The sequence below is a fragment of the Narcine bancroftii genome, chromosome 3 (assembly GCF_036971445.1).
Source record: "Narcine bancroftii isolate sNarBan1 chromosome 3, sNarBan1.hap1, whole genome shotgun sequence".
NCBI lineage: Eukaryota > Metazoa > Chordata > Chondrichthyes > Torpediniformes > Narcinidae > Narcine > Narcine bancroftii.
Genome location: NC_091471.1, coordinates 321,271,900 through 321,292,688, shown reverse-complemented (window position 1 = coordinate 321,292,688; position 20,789 = coordinate 321,271,900). Strand labels below are relative to the sequence as shown.

Sequence of the window (20,789 nt, the reverse complement as noted above, 5' to 3'; positions counted from 1 at the left end):
AAGCTCTTAAAGCAAAAAATAAAAAATGCTTCAGTTTGAATTTTACTTAGAAGATAAGGAGGATCAGATAAGACAGACATGGAACAGCAATGACAAGAGGATGTGCAGCAACAAAAAGAGCTGTAGGAAGAGCAGCTAAAATTGAAGGAAATAGAGCTAAAAAAGCAAAAGAAGCAACTAGAATTGGACAAATAAATTGCTGCTAATGAGGCCAGGTCACAGGGACAGTGTTATCTGGTACTTGAAGTAAATTATTGAAAACATCAAGTTTTGAGGTAGAATTCCAAAAAAGGAAACTATTAGATACCAAAGCTGAGTCAACATTAGAACCAGAATGTGGACCTGGTCTTGGAATAGACAGGTCTAGGCATGGAGATAAGTCAGCGTTAGAACCACAATATGGGCTTAGCCTTAGAATAGATGTCTAAGTACAAAGCTGAGCCAGTGATAGAACCACAAGAAGTGCTTGGTCCAGAACTAAGCTGATTAAGATAATGCAGAGCCAGTGCTACAGCCACAATTTGGACTTGGTCTTGAACCAGGCAGAGGAAGGGCTGAGCCAATGCCACAAATACGAGATCAGCGAGATCCAGAATTAATGAGGTGGCTCCAAGGAGCCAGAGATCAAACCTGAATGATGGCCACATTGAACAAAGGTGGAAGTCAAATGCCATCTCTTTTAAGGTCATACAAGGATCAAAACTCCGGGTGGACAAAGTAATGTAAACCTAGGTATGACAAGACAGGATGAAGTGGCTGCATTATTAATTCAGTTTCAGACACACTCTTCTTTGCCCAAGATAAAAATTCCAATTTTTGATGGAGATCCACTTCAATTTCAAGGGTTTAAATTTAGTTACTTCATCAAACTCAATGTAGCCATTTTAGTTTTTGTTACCAATTTCATTGTTTTATCCAATATAGAGTCCAAAGAACAATTGAAATCACCTCCTATTAATATTTTTTCATGTGACTCTGACAAATCCTGTATAAAATCTTCATCGTCTATCTTCTTCTTCTTTCTTCTTTGGCTTGGCTCCGCGGACGAAGATTTATGGAGGGGTATGTCCACATCTGCTGCAGCCTCGTTGGTGACTGACAAGTCCGATGCGGGACAGGCAGGCACAGTTGCAGCGGTTGCAAGGGAAAATTGGTTGGTTGGGGTTGGGTGTTGGGTCTTTCCTCCTTGTCTTTTGTCAGTGAGGTGCATAAATACTCATAAGTGTCCACATTTCAGAATAAATTTGACAATGAACTAGGACATATTTTTACACAGGATCAATTATAACATCTTGAATTTTCACCAGTAGTGGTTTCTTTATTAATATTACTACTCCTATTGCTTTAAAATTAAAGGATGAAGATACCACTTGACTAACCCATTCTCTTTTTAATTTCAAATATTCTTTATCTGTCAAATGAGTTTCTTGTAAAAATGCAATATAAATTTTCATCTTTTTCATAGAAGCAAATATTCTTTTTCTTTTAATTTGACTATGAAGCCCATTGACATTGAATCTAAGAAAACTTAGTGTTTTATTCTCATCCATTGCTTAAATCTAAATCTCTTTCAGTCCTACCCACCCAGGTCTCCATCATCAAATACGTAGCTTCTGTGAATGCCTCTGTCCTGAAGGAAAAGTACTGAAAAGCAAAGAAAGAAGTAAACAAATAGATATATATATATCCCCAAAAATGCTGTATATAAACAAAAAATAAACAGCACTACTACCTCCACCATACGGGTTGTGACACCTGTTGGATAAGGCAAGTAAGGAAAAAGCATCCACCCCACCCCTGTGGAAAAAAAATATCAATTATATTTATTCAAAACAGTCTTTCAGCGGCCACTTCCAGATCAGCATTTACTTGATCATCATTGATTATGACTGTTTGACTCTGATCCTCCAGACCTGTCTGAAACTCTTGTGGACAGCTTAAAACCTGTAACAGTATGGCTCTCTTGGGTGTAAGCTGTACCACCATTCTTTGCATTTCTCATTGAGGACTTGACCCTCCCACTCCTTGATAATCTTCTTTAATTGGAGGAAGAGATTCTGCTGCCACAAAAAAATCTGGATTGATTATTGTACATAAACACCTTTAATGTTTGAACATAAACTTGTTACCTTTCTTCCAAAGAATCGCCTTAATTGGATTAAACTCTTTTCTTCTATCCACCAGTGCCTTGCTCAAATCAGCATAAAATAAAATTTTATTTCCATCAATAATCATAGGTTCCATATTTACCTTGCCTTTTGGACTGTATCCTTCAATTATTTTTATTTATCTTGAATGTGTAAGTGTTTAACCAATGCCACTCTAGATGGTTGAGTTGGCAGTGGCTTCCTTCAAAGGCTCTATGAGCTCTCTCCAATTCATTTCCGTTTTTCACCCAGAACTTTAGGAATCTATTTTTGAAAAAAATTCATGGGATTTTTCACTTCCTTCAGAATCTTCTGTAAGACCAACAATCTTGACATTGACAAGTTGATTTTGATTTTCCAATATATCAATCTTTTACAGCAATTCATTCCTGTTTTTATCAATTTCAGAAATTTTAACCCTTTTCACTCTGTCCACACAAATGTTGACATCATTTTTAACAATCTGCACATCCAATTCCACTCTCTGAACTTTTTCTTTAACTTTATTAACTTCCACAGCATTCTTCGTCATGTCAATTCTAACATCCTTCACATCATTCTAATATTCTGGATATCTTCACTTAAAATCTGAAAATGCCCCATCATTAATGAAGAAAGATTCTTTATAGCTGAACTTTGGCTTTCGTCAGGCTCTTCATCTTCATCTGATTCTTCTTGGCTTCCCTTTTCTTTTGTATCACACTATCTGTCAAAAAACAGGGTTTCTGACAGCTCTGTTCCAAGTTGTAATTCCGCAATTCTGTCAGCACTAAAAAAGTTGAGATTCCATTCAGTAGCTTGTTCCTTCTCAAGCATGCGTGGGGGTAAACTTTCGTGCATGCCCACATTTTGATATTCCTCCGGAGAGATTTGTACGGCTTCAGTGCCATTTTCCTCGGTTCTCCGGGCAGGTTGTGCTGTTTCTGGCTTCAGGAAGGCCGTCATTGCCCGCATTGGTCATGGGGACCTCAGAACCTGAACCCCAGGCTCCAGGGTTAAGGTAGGCTATACATTCTCTATTTTCTTAATTTCTTTACTTACTGTTAACTTGGTTTTTGCTGCCTTCTTTCTTCTACCAGCTATGCCCAGCATGTAACAGATGGGTTCCAGGGATTTTTAGTAACTGTCTATTATTTTAAAAGTTTTTATTTTCTGACTTTAAAATTATTCCCCCAGGAGAGTCTTCATTCTACCTCCTTCCCTTGCGCCATTACGCTCCGCCTCCCATTGTTTATCAAAGTTGATAAGTAATAAACCTTGGAAAACTCTATTCAACTTGTCATGGATATTTTTTGATGAATGAGTGATTAAAAAAAAAGGACTTTCCAGGTGAATATACAGGAAGATGGTCACTACAGAGGTTGTAGGTTAACTGGGATATTTGGGCCACACAGGCTTGAGGGCCAGAAGAGCTTGTTACCACGCTGTATGTATAAAAAAAGAGGTTCCAGATGACTGGAGGACAGCAAATTTGCTTCATCTTTCCAAAGACAGCAGGAGAAACCTTTGTATTACAGATGTGTGAGCCTAATATCAGGAATAGATAAGTTATTGGAACATATTCTGAAAGACAGGATTTGTGATCACTTTGAAAGGGAGAGACTCATCAGAAACTGCCAACATAGCTTTGTCAAGGACATATCTTGTCTGACCAACATGACTGAATTTATTTGGGAGGTAACAAAGTGTATCGATGAAGGCAGAGCTGTAGATGTAGTTTACATGGACTTAATTAAGGCTTTTTACAAGATCCAACATGGGACACTGTCCAAAAGGAAAGGGCACAAGTGATCCAGAGCAAGTTGGTAAATTACATCAAAAATTGGCTTGGCCATCAGAGAGAGAGAATGACGGTTTTGTGATTTGATGCCTGCGACTGGTGGTGTGTTCCCCCCCCCCCAGATCAGTGCTGGGGTGCTTGCTGTTTATAATTTATTTGAAAAATGTAGATGTGGATGGAGGAGGCATAATCAGTAACTTTGCACATGACACAGAGATGGATAGAATTATTGAGAGTACGGAGAATCTTGGGGCACAGGTAATATCAATATATATTTGTGAAATGGGCTGAGATAGGGTAGGTGGAGTTTAATCCTGATAGTGTGAGGTAATGAGTTTTGGGCATATATCATGAATGGTAGGGTCCTTGAAAGCATTGAAATGATGCATCATGGTGTACAAATCCAAAAAGATTTGAAGACTGCAGTGCAGGTAGGTTACATGGTTAAGAAGGCATAATGGATGCGGCCTTTATTCGGGAGGACACTGAAGACAAAAGTGGGGAAGTTAAACTCTCAGTTTATAAAACATTGGTTAGACCTTACGAGCATATTGTGTGTGGTTCTGGTCACATTATAAGATGTAACACATGATCTGTTTATTTATATCTTCTTGTGATACCTGTTTACTTCTTTGTCCTCATGGCTCTCTGTATTTCATAAAGCACTGGATCATATCCGCCTTTACTTTCACATGAAGAGGGATAAGTTCTCTCTGGAAAGATAAGGCCATTAAGTTGACCTGATCTTGGAGAAGCACAGTAGTGTGGCAAGTAGAGCTTGTGCCTCACATCTCCAGTTTCTCAGGTTTCATTTTAACCACAGGAAGATGTGTGAGTTGCTTCTCTACTACATTTCTCCAATCTTTATAAAATGTTTCAACCATTCTTTTTTCCTACTGAGGGTGCTTGACTCACTGAGTTCCTCCAGCTGAGTGAGTTTAGAATATAAAATTTTGTCAGCCATTTCCCGTGAGGTTAAGAGAATTCCCCATTGTGTAAGGAAGGTGGTCCAGTATCTTCAATGGGGAGATGCTTCTCTACCCAAATGCAATTGAGTCTTGGAAGTGAGCAACCATTTTTCAGTCTTTGATCAAGTTCAGATCAATCTAAGAATCAAAAACTTCAGATACTAGAAATAAAACAGAAAATGTTGGAAATAATGTGGAGGGAGAAACAGTTAATGAATGCAGCCTGACTTTGGGGAAGTGGGACAATAAGGAGAACCAGGAAAATTCAATCAGGATCAAACTGAGCAGTGGTACAGTGTGACTGGAAGATCAAGATCAGACTGATGCAGATGATCTACAGTGAGCTCAGCCCAGCAAGCATTTGGTTTCTCTACTGATAAGGGGACTTCATCAAATATTATTGACTAGATTGGATGTAAACAAGAAAATCTGCAGATGCTGGGGTCGAGTATAGAACACAAAAGTGCTGGAGAAGCTCAGCAGGTCACACAGCATCCATACGAAGCAAAGAGATGCATCTGTTTGGTTGCTTTGTATAGGAGGTAAAGGGCAGTCGACATTTGGAGCCAAACCTCTTCCACTCGAATGACCAGATAGGGTGCAAGTGATTCTCTGTTTCCCTTGGAATGACATTTTGAATGCATGGGTGGTGGAAAGGGAAGAGGTGAATGGACAGTTTTCTGTTGCACAGGAAAGTGCCAGAGATGGGTACAGAAGATAGGATCAGGGAATGGTGAAAGGAATGATCCTTTCAGAATGCTGAATGAGCGGGGGGGGTGGGGGGGGGGGAGGAAACTGATGGAATCCCAGTGGAGGTGGCAGAATTTGTAAAATTGAATGTGGAGGCTGGTGGGATGAAGTTGAGAACTTGGGAATTCTGTCCTTGTTTCTATTAATAGGTGAGCAGAGTTGTGAAATATGGATGAGTTGTCATCAGGGGATCTGGTAAAAGGGAAGCCATTTCAGAGACACCTGTGTGGAAAGTCATGTCATTGAAGCAGAGACAATGGAGACAGATGAACTAAGAGAATGGAATGGAGTCCTTGCCAGTGGAAATTATTTCACTCATTTCCTGTTTTTATATTAGAGCAATCTGAACAAGACTATTTGCCCTCATCCATTGAGTGAAATGTAATATTCTGATAAATAGCTGATCACTTATTTTTTGGTCATATCTTTAATATTCTTTCCCGGCAGGTTACTACTATGCCTGAATATTTACGAAAACGATTTGGAAGCCAAAGAATTCATTTCCTCATAGCTACACTTTCTTTATTTGCCTATATATTCACAAAGATATCGGTAAGTTTCTGTGATTTATTTCCATATATAAATTGGAAACTTTATTGTCTGTGCTTTTAGGTTTCTATCAGTTGACCCAATGTCATGGGCTGAATGTCCTGTACTGTGTGCTAAAATGTTCTATGTTCTAATATAATTTCCATTGAAATATGAATTGAACAGGTGGGAAAATGCTAATCTTAAGCACCTTCCACAATGTACAACTGAATGTCCCATGCACCATACTGCACCATTCCATATCTCCATTCCACTGTGGCTATCAAGTTCAAGTTTATTATCATCTGATTGGCCATACAGTGTAAAGCAAAAAAAACACAAGCTGCAGGCCGGTCCTCTTATTATCTGTCAGAAGGAAAATGTTAGAAGCTGTAATTAAAGATGGGGCACTTAGAAAAATTCAAGGTAATCAGCTAAAGTAAGGGAAATCTGTTTGGCTATTTTTTTTTAAATTCAATCAACAGAGGAGAGGGGAGGGGAGAGATTTAACAGGAATCTGAGGGGTAAGTTTTACATGCAGAATAGGAGGTGGCTGAGCTAGGTACTATTGCAAATGTGTGAGGAAAAAATGGATAGGGTGGGTTTAGAGGGATATGAGCCAAATACAGGCAGGTGGGAATAGTGTGGGTGGGACATTTTGATCAGCATGAGCAAGTTGGGAAGAAGGGCCTGTTTCTATGCTCTATCAAAGATTTGAGATGTGTAAATGTAAAATTGTACACTTGAGCAAGAACAAAATAAATAGCATATTATCAAAACGATGAGAGGTTGCAGAGCTCATGATCTGGAAAATAATTAGTCAAGTTAACAAAATGTTCTTGGAATAAAATACACCTCATCTATATATGGTAACAATGAAACTACTTCCTGAGTACTGAACTTAATATTTTTTTAAGGAAGGATGTGAAGAACTTCAGAGAAGGTTTACTGGATGTTCTTCTGGGGAAGGGTTTGAGAGGGCTTGGGACTTGCATCCACTGGAGTTTAGAGTGGATATTGAGAGGATGTTACCTCTTGTGGTTGAATATGGAACTGTTTAAAAACATGGGTTTGCCTATTTAAGAGAAGAGGTTACTTTTTTGTATGTTTCTTCGAGGAAAGAAGAGTTCAAATTCTTCAAAGGATTAATGGAAGCATTGTGACGACACACATAGTTGCAGTGGCAAACTGATCCAGTTCACCGCCACCATGCCGAACCGCAGCATCCACAGCCTTTTACGTCTACACAGACCACAAGCCGCTGACATTTGCATTCTCCAAGTCCTCCGACCCGTGGCCCACCTGCCAGCAGCGGCACTTATCTTGCGTCTCGGAATTTACTACTTCAATCCATCACCTCTCAGGCAAAGAGAATGTTGTTGCTGACGCACTCTCCAGGCCAATTGTTCACACCCTGTCACACAACGTCAGCTACCACAACCTGGCACAAGCCCAGCAAGATGATCCAGAGACCCACAGTTTCAAGACGGTGATCACGAGTCTGCTGCTTCAAGACTTCCCACTGGACACCATTGGCGTGACCTTGCTTTGCAATGTCTCCACTGGCCAACCCTGACCAATCATCTCCGCCCAATGGCAACAAACAGTTTTCTATACACTACACAGCCTTTCCCATCCCTCCATCTGAACGATGGTTCAGATGATATCCTCCTGCAAGCAAGTTAGCGAATGGGCGAAAACCTGCATGCACTGCCAAACTTTGAAGGTCCAACAGCACACTGCCTCCAACAGTTTGACACACTGACTCGCAGGTGTGCATGTCCACCTCGTCTCCTGAGCGTCACGCTACCTGCTCACAATAGTGAACAGATTTACACGGTGGCCGGAGGCCATCCCCATCCTGGATGCTACCACTGACACTTGCACCAGGGCTTTAATCTCTGCCTGGGTCTCCCGCTTTGGAGTCCAAGCACACATAACTACCGATCGGGGGTCTCAATTCACTTCCGCCTTTTGGAATGAACTCTCCAAACTCCTGGGCACCCAGCTACACCACACCATTGCCTACTATCCCCAGTCCAATGAACTAGTCAAGCGTTTTCAACACCACCTTAAGTCAGCACTGATGGCAAGGCCTGAGAGACCAAACTAGGTGGATGAACTGCCATGGGTCCTCCTCGGTATCTGTACAGCACTGTAGAACAACCTCCAAACTTCCTTATCAGAGTTGGTCTACAGTGAACTCTTAGCAGTCCTGGGCCAATTCTTCACTTTACTTCACCACCAGGGCAAGACACCGTCATCATACTGGAAAGACTGAGAGATGAATTGGGATCACTCGGACCACTACCACCATCACGTCACTGCCACCCTCTCCCCTCCACTTTCCCTGCAGGTTTAGACACCTGCATTCGCAAGGGCAGACACAGGCCACCCCTCCAGCTTCCCTACGAGGGACCCTACATGATACTTCAGAAAAATACCTCTACTTTCACTCCTGACATTGGGGGCAGAGAGGAACTTTTCACTGAACCACCTCAAACCAGCACACTTAGGCTTGTCAGAGCTGGTAAATGGTCCCACCGCCAACACGTAGGGGTTGGCCACCAAAGCAGAAGACGTCACCCATGATGTGCAGTGAGACCACCAGTGCTGATTCTGTGGGGGTAGGGGGTTGTGTGGTAGTGCACATAATTGCAGCAGAGAACCGGCGTCGCTTATCAGGAGTGGTCAGTGGAGCAAAGATGGGGTTGCAGGTCCTTCTCTTACGGGATAGACCGGAAGTACACATACGTCCTTGCATCAGCATGACGTGGGTTCCAGTGTGCAAGGGGCATGCTCCAGATAACCTTAAAGGCTGCAGCATGGACTTAAAAGTAAATCATTTGTGCTTAACGATCTCGCAGCCTGCTGTCTCAGTTCTTTTCGCTGAACTCGCGCACAACCCATTACCGCATACTTGATAAGCAAGGGATCTGAAAATTTAACGGTAGACATAAAAGCATAGTTATTCTTGCAGTCAGATCACCAATAATCTTATGGATTGCAAGGGCTGGCTTGAGGGAGTGAATAGACTACTCTATCTCCTAGTTTGTGTGTTTTAACCCCTCCCCAGTGTCCTATTAATTCGACTTCAGTCATGGAGTCTGGTAAAACAGAATGCAAATCATTCTATCCTATCATGTCTAGATTTAAAATTCCTTTTATTGTCATGAAATAATACAAAAAAACTGTAATACTGTATACTTGAGATTTCCTTTGGTCTGCCAGAAGGCAAACAAATAAGCACCTTTAGCATTGCCAAACACCCCCAACAGTGGGAGAAAGAGAAGCAAGAGTGAGTCACTTCAGAAATGCTGAATGTCTGTGGATTTGCCTCCAGTGCTCCTGCAGCTGCACAGACCCCTGTTTGATCCATTGGCAACCCAAACTCTAGATCCAAACCTTCAATATGAACAAGAAGCTTTCAATGCCCAAGGACCTTTGGGAGGCTTTCTTGCCCTCAGCACCCTCTCAAATCCCAGTTCCCATGAGCCAATATACAGTCTTGACCACAAGTCACCAACAGCCCACAGCCTATATGGTTCCTTCATTTGCGAAGCACCTCGCTGGTCTCTGCCATGGTCACTGTCCTGTAGGGTAATCTCCGAAGCATCTCCTTCTCAACAGAGGGTTCTCCCTGTTTCTGGTCCCCTGCACTAGTCCGCTGCTCTTCTAGAGTCTGCAGCCCCTTGTGGCACAAGCACCACCATCTTGGGCACAGAACCCACAGTTGCAGGATTAAAACAAAATCAACCTTCTTTAAAGCCTGTACGGAGCCTTTAGCATAAGATTGGGCAGTAGGATCCTGTAGACCCTGTGGTTACAGCAGCTCCAGCAGCACCACCATTCTTTTCATATGCCAAAACAAATAATTCCACTTGGTATCCTTTATACCATCTGCCAAAAATTACCTCATCTTTCACAACAGTGCACCCCAAACAGATTGCAAAGAGTTTCCAAAGTTGCTTTCTCAAAGTCCTATGGTCATTTTGGAAAATTACAAAAAACCTCATTTATATCTGACATGTAGCTAAGATGTCTTTCACTGCTCTTCCCCCAGTTCCTAATTGCTAATCGGCTTTTCACAATAACATAGAGCCAGAACTTTTCATTCCTCATTCATATCATATCCAGAACAGGATCTTACAGCTTTTCTAAGAAACCCCAAGGGTAAGTTGTATGAGAGCCTGGAGGCCATTTCAAATCTGTGAACGTCAGGACCCTTTGGAAATTTAGAATAGCTCCAAAAGGGGTGGATCACAATGTAGAAAAACTGAACAAAACTGATTCCCAATATTAATCTCTAATGCTAGCCCTGCTAGGAGTTGCAAGGTCAGCAGGAGGGCATCTTGTTTAAGGGAACAACAGATGACTGCACTCCATGCTACCTCTCACAGGTCCTTCCCAATCTTTTGCCACCCCTTGCTCACACTGCTGGATCTTATTGAGCATCAGCATCCTGAGCTGCAATGTGCCACACATCCAGTTTTCAGGTGTGGAGACTGCTTCTTCCCTCCCAGGTAAACCAGTTGACCATGCTTTCCAGACTCAGAAGCTCATTCACTCAGCACACAAATATAGCCTGATGTACATGTGCAGTACTGGGAGTGTTACAAGTGATGGAGCTACAGTATTACAGATAAGCCATGCAACTGGGCACTGGCTGCACTCCCAAATGTGAAGTAAATGATCCCAGAACACAGCACTTGTTCATTCATAAAGATCAAGACAATCATCCTTCTCACTTTGCTCTATGTCTATGACTCCACAAACTTATCAATGTCATATCTTCAGTTGTATTTCTCTAATTAAAACTATCATAGGATAAAAGTTGTTGCGATATTCTGAAAGGGACTTGAAAGGCACTATCCAAATGCAAGCCTTTATTCTACTCAGTGTTACCTTGCTCTTCCCAGTAGAGATGCTGATAATTTGCACAACAGTCTCCAGGAACAGGATTTCTCAGTCCATCTCACTCCATTCTTTGAACTAGCTTCTGAAATCAGTTTTCTCAGGAGAAGGTACAACTGGGACTGGAAGGTCCCCTAAACAACAAAACAAGCAAACAAAAGCTTGCTGCTTTTTGTTAGATTTCTGTGGACTCTTCTGGAATGATACCAGCCTGACAGAGTCCCCATAGAGGTTTGAAGCAATTTCTATCATTATTTTATGAAAGTCATTGAGCTAACAAATATCCCTTGCTCCTCTGAAATAGCGTCACTGCCAGAGTTGCTGTAATGGCGGTCCAACCGCCCAGTCCAACTGCCATCAGCTCCATATAGGCTTTACACAGCCTGTTAAAGGAGCCAACGGTGGTTTTATTTTAAAATGCTGTGATTATGGGGTTTGCAACCATGATGGCTGTGCCTATGATCAGCAACAGTCACAAGGGGTTGCAAACTCTGGAGAAACGGAGAACTAGCACAGGCGCCAGAGAAAGGGGAGAACACTCCTTGTTTGAGAAGGAGAAGCAGAGGAATTGACCCATGGGACGGTCAACCTGACGGCGGACCAGTGAGGGGTTCTACAGTTGAAGAAACACATAGGCAGTAGGCTGTTGGTGACTCAAGACAAGGAACTGCGGTCAACGGATTCACACTAAACTGTGGGCTGCTGGAGACTGGCTCAAGACTAGCTGAAGGGGTACCAGGTATCGGAATTGGGATGCAAGAGGGTGCTATGGGCACTGAACTGTTCACAATCGTGTTGGAGGTTCCGATCTGGATCTTGGGCTGCTAATGGTTTGGACTGTGTGGCTGAGGGGGCTGCAAAAGACCTGGAGGAAAATCCATGGACAGTGATTCTGAGAGTCCTATCTTTTTCTGATTGTAAGCAGTACTGAAGCAATTTCTGCTGGTGACGAATCTGTCTGTCTTATAATAGATGAAAACAAATTCCGTGTAATATTGCACTGTATACATGACAATAAATTGAATCTTAAATATTTGGATAGATAACATGAAAAGTCCTGTTTACAAGATTCTGCCTCCAGGGGGAAGTAGCATACACAGCACAGCCACAGTGGGATTTTTCACGCATTTGGTCAGCAACGTGTCAGCAAGACAAATACCACACAGGAATGTCTCATACCTCTGTAAATGTGTTCAGCTGACAGGCCAAAGCAATTCATTCTCATTGGAAAGAATAAGGAAAGGGAATGAACTCTCAGTCCTAAAAAACTTGGCAGAGGCTGAGGAGATGTCCCAACACAATTTGGCTTACAGTATATTGAGGACTTTAGAGAAGATAATTTGTAGAGCAGTAACCAGATCTACAAGATAGCATCCAAAAATTACAACTTGTGCATCTGAGAAGTCACTGGAGCCTGTAGGTAATAATGTTCAAGATGTTGACCAGCTGATTCATATTACAGGAAGACCATGTGGGAGTTTGTCAAAGAAGTGGCATACCCTCATTGTTGTGAACAAGAAGTGAAATCCTGCCTTCAGAAAAAGTTGAACAACAGCTGATAGATTCCATTCCAGGGGGGAAAAAAAGGCTCATTTTAGGCATCAACTCCTTTGTGTCCTGTGGCAGGAGTAGGATGGGATACCAAATTGCAGTGAGAGGAATGGCAGTAAGATCCCCTTCATGACCACTGTGGTTCACATCCCAGCATTAGTGACACAAGAGCACCCACACTAGCCTGATGATACTGAATCAACATATTGAGTGATTGAGTGGAAATGGAAAACTTATATCAACGTTGGAAGCAACAACTGCTGACATCCAGCTAATTTCTTTAACTGCTAAAATGTCTCTGCTTCACAGAAGACCCTTTACCAACACGGGCATTGGGCACCTGAAGCAGATACATTTTGGAACCTTAAGGTATCTTAAAAAAAAAACAGGCTACCTTGCAGTATGTTAACATTTCGGCTCACTCTAAATTTTGACTTTAATTGTTCAAAATGGTATTGGCATGTTTTAAACCATTTTATACAGCTCCCATTGACTGGACATGCCTAACCCTTGCTTTAACCGAATGACACTCCATAACAACATACAGTATAAAACTGCCCTTCAGAACCACTAACCATTGGAAAGAATGAAATGTTCTTTTGCCCATTTGTGGGAATTTGTAGTGATTTATTAATGCTGCTATCCTTTGATGCATGGGATGTGTTTTGCCCAGGTTGATATCTATGCTGGAGGAATCTTTATTCACCTTGCATTACACTGGGACTTGTACATTGCTGTAATTGGCCTCCTCTTCATAACTGCAATCTACACTGTTGGAGGTAAGTCTTCTAATCCCAACTGATATCAAATAAGTACACATGAATTTATTATAAATATGTGGCTATTTATGTTAATAGTCATAGAGACACACAGCATGGAAAACAGGTCCTCTGCCTTCTAAACCCATTTTGATATACAATCATGAGAGGAATAGATCGGGTAAACACCTCGAGTATTTTGTCCAGAGTCAGGGAATCAGTAACCAAGACACTTTTTCCTTTATTTGCTCCCGAGCTCCACAGTTTTATATTTGTAATGAAACAATTCACATGTAATTATAGTGCATGTTCCAGATTTTATTCAAGGTTATTTGTATACATTTGGTTTGACCATATAGAAATTAAAGCACTTTTTATACAAAGTACCCTAATTTTAAGGGCGCCATAATGTTTGGGTAATTTGCCTTCACAGGTATTTGTGAGTACTCAGTGTGGTGGTACACCACCAGCCTACTGCAGAGAAAACACCTGTACCTGCAGGAGTGTACTGCTGGCCTACTGCAGGGGGCAGTCTCTGTACCTGCAGGAGTGTAAGGGGACAACACCTGGCCGGATGTCAATCAGTCGGCCTGAAGGGATCAAGCCCCACCCAGTTGGGTGTCAATCACCCTCCGTGATATAAGCCTGCACCGGCCTCTCGAAGCTCACTCAGAGTTACTGCAGCTACAGCCAGCCTGGCTCTGTGGAAGTGTTTGTGGATTAAAGCCTGTTGTACAGTCTTTACCTTGTGTGTGTCTGATTCTGGCTAACAGCACATCACAATCGGGTGTGTTTGCTTCATTGGTGCAGGTACAAAAGAATTAGTCTCGTTTCTAAGATTGATCACCTTAAGTGTCTGTAGTTGCCATTTTCCAATATGAGGTCCGGAGTTATGCCAATGAAAGTCAAAGAAGCCATTATGAGGCTGAAAAACAAGAATAAAACAGTAAGAGACATCGCCCAAACCTCAGGATTACAAAAAATCAACTGTTTGGAACATCATTAAGAAGAAAGAGCACACTGGTGAGCCCAGTAATCACAAAGGGACCCAGTGGGCCAAGGAAGGCCACAGCCCAAGATCCAAAGCATACCACCTTTGTCATGGTTTGCCAAACTCTGGAATGTACTCTTCAATTATGTGTGAATTGTTATTATGGAGGGCATTGTAGATTTAAGGTGAGGGGGAGAAATTTAACAGGGATCTAAGGGGTTGGGCGGCACGCCATTAAGCAGGCGAACCAGCCCCGCATGTCATGCATGCAGGGGGAAGCCAGCCAAAATGGCGTTGTCGGGGGTTTCTCCCTGACCTTGGCTCCAGGCTCAGAAGCCTGCTCTCTGTGGCCCACGTGACGCCCTGGTGACGTCAGGTCCCCGGCGCAGTTCTCAGCCATAAGACCAGCCAGGCAGACCTCAATAAATGAGTTATTTGCTCAATGAACTCAACCTGTTTGGTTGTGAGATCATTCAGTAAGCAGAGTAGCCCGATTGGTGACCCTGACAGGTTCAAACATCTTTCAACCCGATATGAACGACCCTTCGATCAACACTATAGCCATCAAGCTTCCTGACTTCTGGGTTCAGGAGCCTGAGTCCTGGTTCAGCCACGCAGAGGCTCAGTTTCACCTCCGCCAGATTTCATCAGATACGACCAAGTTTTATCATGTGTTCGCTGCCCTGGACCAAGCCACCGTCAAATGAGTGCTGCACCTCATTCAGGACCCACCCGCAGAAGATAAGTACGGGACCATCAAGCAGGTGCTCACCAGCTCCCCCGGCCTCGACGTCTTGGGAGACAGAACTCCAATCGTGTTGACGAATAAGATGCTTGCGCTCATGGGTGATCACACCAACTGCCCACTGTTCAAGCTCATCTTCCTCGACCATATGCCTGAAGACATCCGGCCGTTACTGTCCCAGGAGAGCTTCGACGACCCTAGGAAGGTCACTCAAAAGGCTCAGAAGCTATGGCTTGAACGATTCCCGGAGGGCTCAGCAGTCCAGCAAGTTACGAATCCCGGCCATGACCACGCCAAGCCTTCCTCTAGTGCTGTGGAGTAACGGTCCCTGCAGGGGCCTCAAAGCTCATAGCCAGAACCAAACCATCCACTTCAGGCCTCTGGTTCTTCCACCAGTGCTGGGGAGCCAAGGCTCAGAAGTGTCATCAGCCCTGCTCGTTCCAGGGAAATGAGCAGGCCGGCCGCTGTTAATGGCTGTGGCGACTGGCCAAGAACACAGCCTTCTCTACCTGCGTGATGCAATTAGCATCTGATGCTTCCTCTTCGACACCGAGGCCCAGATCAGCGTCATCCTGGCCACAGCCATCCCAGAACAGTCCCGGAACCAGCCTCAAGGACCTCCACTCAGTGCAGCCAATTCGACGGAGATCTGAACATATGGTAAAAAGACCGTCCACTTCAACATTGGCCAGCAGAAGTTCTCGTGGAAGTTCACAGTTTCATCCTCTAAACCTCCATTCTGGGTGTCGACTTCCTCCTCGCCCACGGACTCCTGATCGACCCCTGAGGTAGGCAACTTGTCGACCTTCCAATCTGTTCGCCTCAACGCCTCCCGCACAGAGCAGCCGCAGATGGCCACGGTCAGCGCACCCAAGGACAAGTTTCAGCGCATCCTGGACGAGTTCCCGTCCCTCCTCAAGCCGCAGTTCTCTGCCACCTCACCACGCCAAGGGGTGTTTCATTATATCCCCACCCAAAGCCCGCCGGTCCATGCCAAGGCATGCCGGCTCCCACCGGATAAGCTCCAGATAGCGAAAGAGGGGTTCTCGCATCTGAAGGAACAAGGGATCATTTGACACTCCAACAGTCATGAGCCTTGACGTTCCACCTGGTCCCGAAAGCCTCCAGTGGCTGGCACTCCTGCAGAGATTATCAACGACAGTACCTGACTGTTACCCATCCCTCATATTCAGGACTTTACGGCCAACCTGCATGGCGTGAAGGTGTTCTCCAAGGTCGACCTGGTGCATGGGTATCATCAAATCCTGGTGCACCCTGAGGACATTCCCAAAACGGCTGAACACAGAACTCAATACCCCCTTCAGCTTGTTCAAATTTCTACGCATGCCTTTCGGACTCAAGAACACCACCCAGACCTTCCAGCACCTCATGGATACAGTGGGCAGGGATTTGAATTTCATGTTCATTTATCTGGACGACATTCTTGTCACCAGCAGAGACCGGGCACAACACATGTCTCACCTGTGCACCCTCTTCTCCCGACTGGCTGACTTTGGCCAAACGATTAACCCGGCCAAATACCAGTTCGGGAAAGAGTCCTGGGCCATACCATCACGGCCGAAGGAGCTACACCAGCTGCTATGAAAGTCACTGCAATCAGACAGTTTCCACGTCCGGACAACCTCAAGGGGCTACAGGAGTTCACGGGTATGGTCAATTTCTATAACTGATTCATTCCAGGCACTGCACACATCATGCAGCCACTCTTCGCCCTCATCGTGGCCAAGGACAAGTCACTCGCCTAGACTCCAGAGGCCAACAGAGCTTTCAAAGCCATGAAAGTTGCCCTCGTGAAGGCGACCCTGCTTGTCCACCCATGCACCGACCTTCATATGGCACTCTCTGTCGATGCCTCTGCCACCGCCGTCAGTGCTGTCCTGGAGCAGCAGGCTAATGGACAGTGGAAACCACTGGCATTCTTTAGCCGACTTCTTCATCCGCCAGAGCGCGTATAGTGATTTCGACCATGAGTTGCTGGGAATGTACCTTGCTGTGTGTCATTTTCACTATTTCTTGGAGGGGAGGCCTTTTTTTACTGACCTCAAACCCCTCACTCAGGTGCTCGCTATTGCTAGAGATCCCTGGTCGGCCAGCCAACAGTGTCACCTGTCCTTTGTGTCGGAGTTCACCACCGACATTGCTGACACCCGGCCTAGACTACGACCAGCTTGCCCGGGATCAGAAGTCCGACACGGAAATGCTTGCCTTTAGGACTGTCATCACGAGCCTGTGGTTCCAGGACGTCCCGACTCCTCTTGGCGATTATACCATCCTGTGCGATATCTTCATGGTTCCCCAGCAGTGGTGCAGGCAAGTCTTCCACCATGTCCACGACCTTTCCCACCCTTCCACTGTTTATTACAATTTAAGGTGGTTCACAGAATACACATCTTAACTTAAATTATCCTGTTTCTATGAGGATGTTGATCCATATTGTGAAAAGTGTAAAATTTTTGAAGCCTCATTGATTCATATGTTTTGGGAATGTCCTAAATTAGGAAGATATGTTTCAGTCTTTATCAATTATTTTTAAGATTATGTTAGATCCATGCCTTTTAATTGCCCTGTTTGGTTTTCCGCGTGAACCACATAAACTTTTATCGGCACCTCAAGAGAAAGTTTTAACTTTTAGCATGTTGAGAGGCAGGTGAGCAGTTTTAATTAAATGGAAAGATGAACTCTCACCAACTCATGCACAATGGCTACATGATATAATGACATATCTAAGTTGACAGAAAATTAGGTATAATATTAAAGATAAAAAGTTTCAGTTTGAAAAGGTTGGGGCCCATTTATAGAATACTATTATAATTGACAGTTTTAGGTGATATGGCTGCTCTAGTGCTGATCCGTCCGTCTTCTGGAGGTCGCGACTTGATCCATCATTGTATTTTTTCTTGTATCCTTGATTAGAGGAAGGGGTTAGATTAGTATTAGTTTTAGGTTTTTTTTTTCTTTTTCTTTTTGATAAATGGATTTATGAGGTTTAATTATGATTTTCCTCGATGATATCTCTTTTGGTTTAGATACTATAATTTTAACTGAATTTTTATGTAGAATCTTTTAATAAACAAACACATTTAACAATTAGGGATGAAATTCAAAATTTTTTGTATTGTGCATTTACTTTAGTTATGCTTCACTATATTAGTAACGTTTATGGATTATTATGTAAAACTCAATAAAAATATTTTTAAAAGAAAGAAAATGATAGTGGAGAGCTTGAACAAGGAGATGAGGAAAAAGCAGAGGAACTGAATGAATATTTTGGGTCAGTCTTTATGGTAGAAGACTCACTCCGGTGAGTGTTGTCAATACCACGAGAGAGAAGATCCTTGGGAAGCTAAATGGTCTAAGGGTAGATAAGTCTCCTGGACTGAATGGAATGCACCATTGGGTTCTGAAAGAGGTTGCTGCAGAGATTTTGCAGGAATCATTGGTTCCAAAGGACTGGAGAATGTAAATGTCACTGCTGTTTAAGAAGGGAAGGAGGCAGCAAAAAGGAAACTATAAGCCTATTAGTCTGACATCAATGGTTGGGAAGGTGTTGGAATCAATTGTCAAAGATGAGGTTACAGAGTACCTAGAGGAGCACCGCAAGATAGGAACAGATCAGCCTCGTTTCCTTAAAGGAAAATCATGCTTGACAAACATACTACAATTTTTTGAGGCGATAGCAAACAGGATAGCAGTGGATGTTGGGTGCTTAGACTTTCGACAAGGTGCCACAGATGAGGCTCCTTAACAAGATGAGAGCTCATGGAATTATAGGAAGGATTCTATCATGGGTAGAGAATTAATTAATAGGGAGGAAACAGAGGGTGGGATGCTATTCAGGTTGGTTGCCTGTTACGAGTGGTGTTCCGCAGGGGGTGAGTGTTGGGGCCATTTCTTTTTAAGTTGTATATAAATGATTTGGATTATAGAATAGATGGCTTTGTGGCTAAATTTGTGGAAGACACAGGTGCTAAGGACACATAAAGGCTGCAGAGAAACTTGGATAGATTAGGAGAATAGGCAAAGAAATGGAAAATGAAATACAATCTTGGAAAGTGTATTAATCATGCACTTTGGTACAAGAAATAGACATGCAGACTATTATTTAGATGGGGAGAAAATTCAAAATTTGGAGGTGCAAAGGGACTTGAGAATCCTCATACAGGATACCCTAAAGGTCAACTTCCAGATTGAGTTGACAGTGAAGAAGGCAAATGCATCATTTCTAGAGGAATAGTATATAAGAGCAGGGATGAAATAATGAGATTCTGTACACCTCACTTGGAGTACTGTGTACAGTTTTGGATGCCTTATTTGAGAAAGGATATGCTAGCATTAGAAGGGGTTCAGAGAAGATTTAATAGAATGATAACAGGAATGAAAAGGTTAGCATATGAAAAATATTTGTCAGCTCTTGAACTATACTCGTTGCAGTTCAGAAGGATGAGGAGGGACCTCATTGAGACATTTCAAATGCTGAAAGGACTGGACAGAGTAGATGTGACAAAGTTGTTTTCCATGGTAGGGGAGTCTTAGACAAGAGGCATAACTTCAAGATAAAATGGTGTTATGGTGGCCTGCTGCCATGGTGAGCAAACTGGTGCTCCGGGCAGAGAATGCAACCGAAAGCCAGCAGACCGCGCAGTGACACTTGCAAGTGAACCGGCGGGCGGATGCTAAACCAGCTTAAGGGCCTGTGACCCCAAAATGGCGCTGGTCCCGCTGTTCGGCCAACAGATAGGGGTAGCACGCACGTGGATAAGAAGGCATTGTAATGCAAAAGGGTACCCATGCACAGGAAACCCCCCTTTGTTATGTGAACTATGACGTCAGTAATCGGGGCAAATGGTCGGGCTTAAGCCCCAATAAAATAGACCTTAACTTGACCACATTGTGTGTGTCATTCTTTTGACTACTGCACGGCTACAATTGGTGACACCATTGGTTTAGATGGCATCTAAACCCAATGATGGATAAGCCAGCAGCAATCCATGCAGTCATCCTCAGGTGCCGACCTTCTGGATGTATCAGCCACGTATATGGTTCGACCAGTCTGAGGCACAGTTTCAGATCCGGCAGATCATGGCAGAATTCACCCAGTACTACCACGTGATGAGCGCTCTGGACCTGAACACGATGAGCCAGGTGGACAACTTCAACCAAGAGTCCCAACAGATGGAGGTTACACTGCCTTCAAAGATCTCCTTATTGAGACTTTCGGACTCACACGACGCGAGAGGGCAGCATGTCTTCTCCATCTGGATGGGCTAGGGGACAATCCCCTTCAATGCTCATGAGTCATATGTTGGTGGTGGGAAAACTATTGGAGAGGATTCTGAGAATTATAATGAGAATCAGAATTGATGGTCTTGAACAAGTCATGAAATTCATTGTTTTGCAGAAGCATCACAGTGCAAATATTCATATAAAACACTTTACAAAAAATAAATAAAAATAGTGCACGAAAAATCAAAGTAAGGCAGTACCTTTGGTTCATTGATTCAAGAATTTGATGGCAGCGGGGAAGAAGTTGTGCTTGTGCCACTGAGTGCTCGACTTTAGACTCCTGGCCCTTTTCCCAATGGTAGCAGAGTGAATAGGGCATGGCCTGGGTGGTGGGGGTCCTTGAGGATAGAGGC

At 43.4% G+C, this 20,789-nt stretch overlaps 1 protein-coding gene across 11 annotated transcripts in view; it reads left to right on the top strand.

The window, feature by feature from the left end:
- LOC138759087 (sodium/myo-inositol cotransporter 2-like) overlaps nt 1-20,789 on the top strand; it is a 251,059-nt gene that overhangs the window by 58,948 nt on the left and 171,322 nt on the right. For all 11 annotated transcript variants that reach the window (XR_011354632.1, XM_069928979.1, XM_069928981.1 and 8 more), the window contains 2 exons: nt 6,093-6,197; nt 13,312-13,417. Coding sequence is in view for 10 of the 11 variants with exons in the window: in XM_069928979.1 (XP_069785080.1) it covers nt 6,093-6,197; nt 13,312-13,417 (211 nt within the window). In the remaining variant the exon portion in view is untranslated. The remainder of the gene's footprint in view (nt 1-6,092; nt 6,198-13,311; nt 13,418-20,789) is intronic.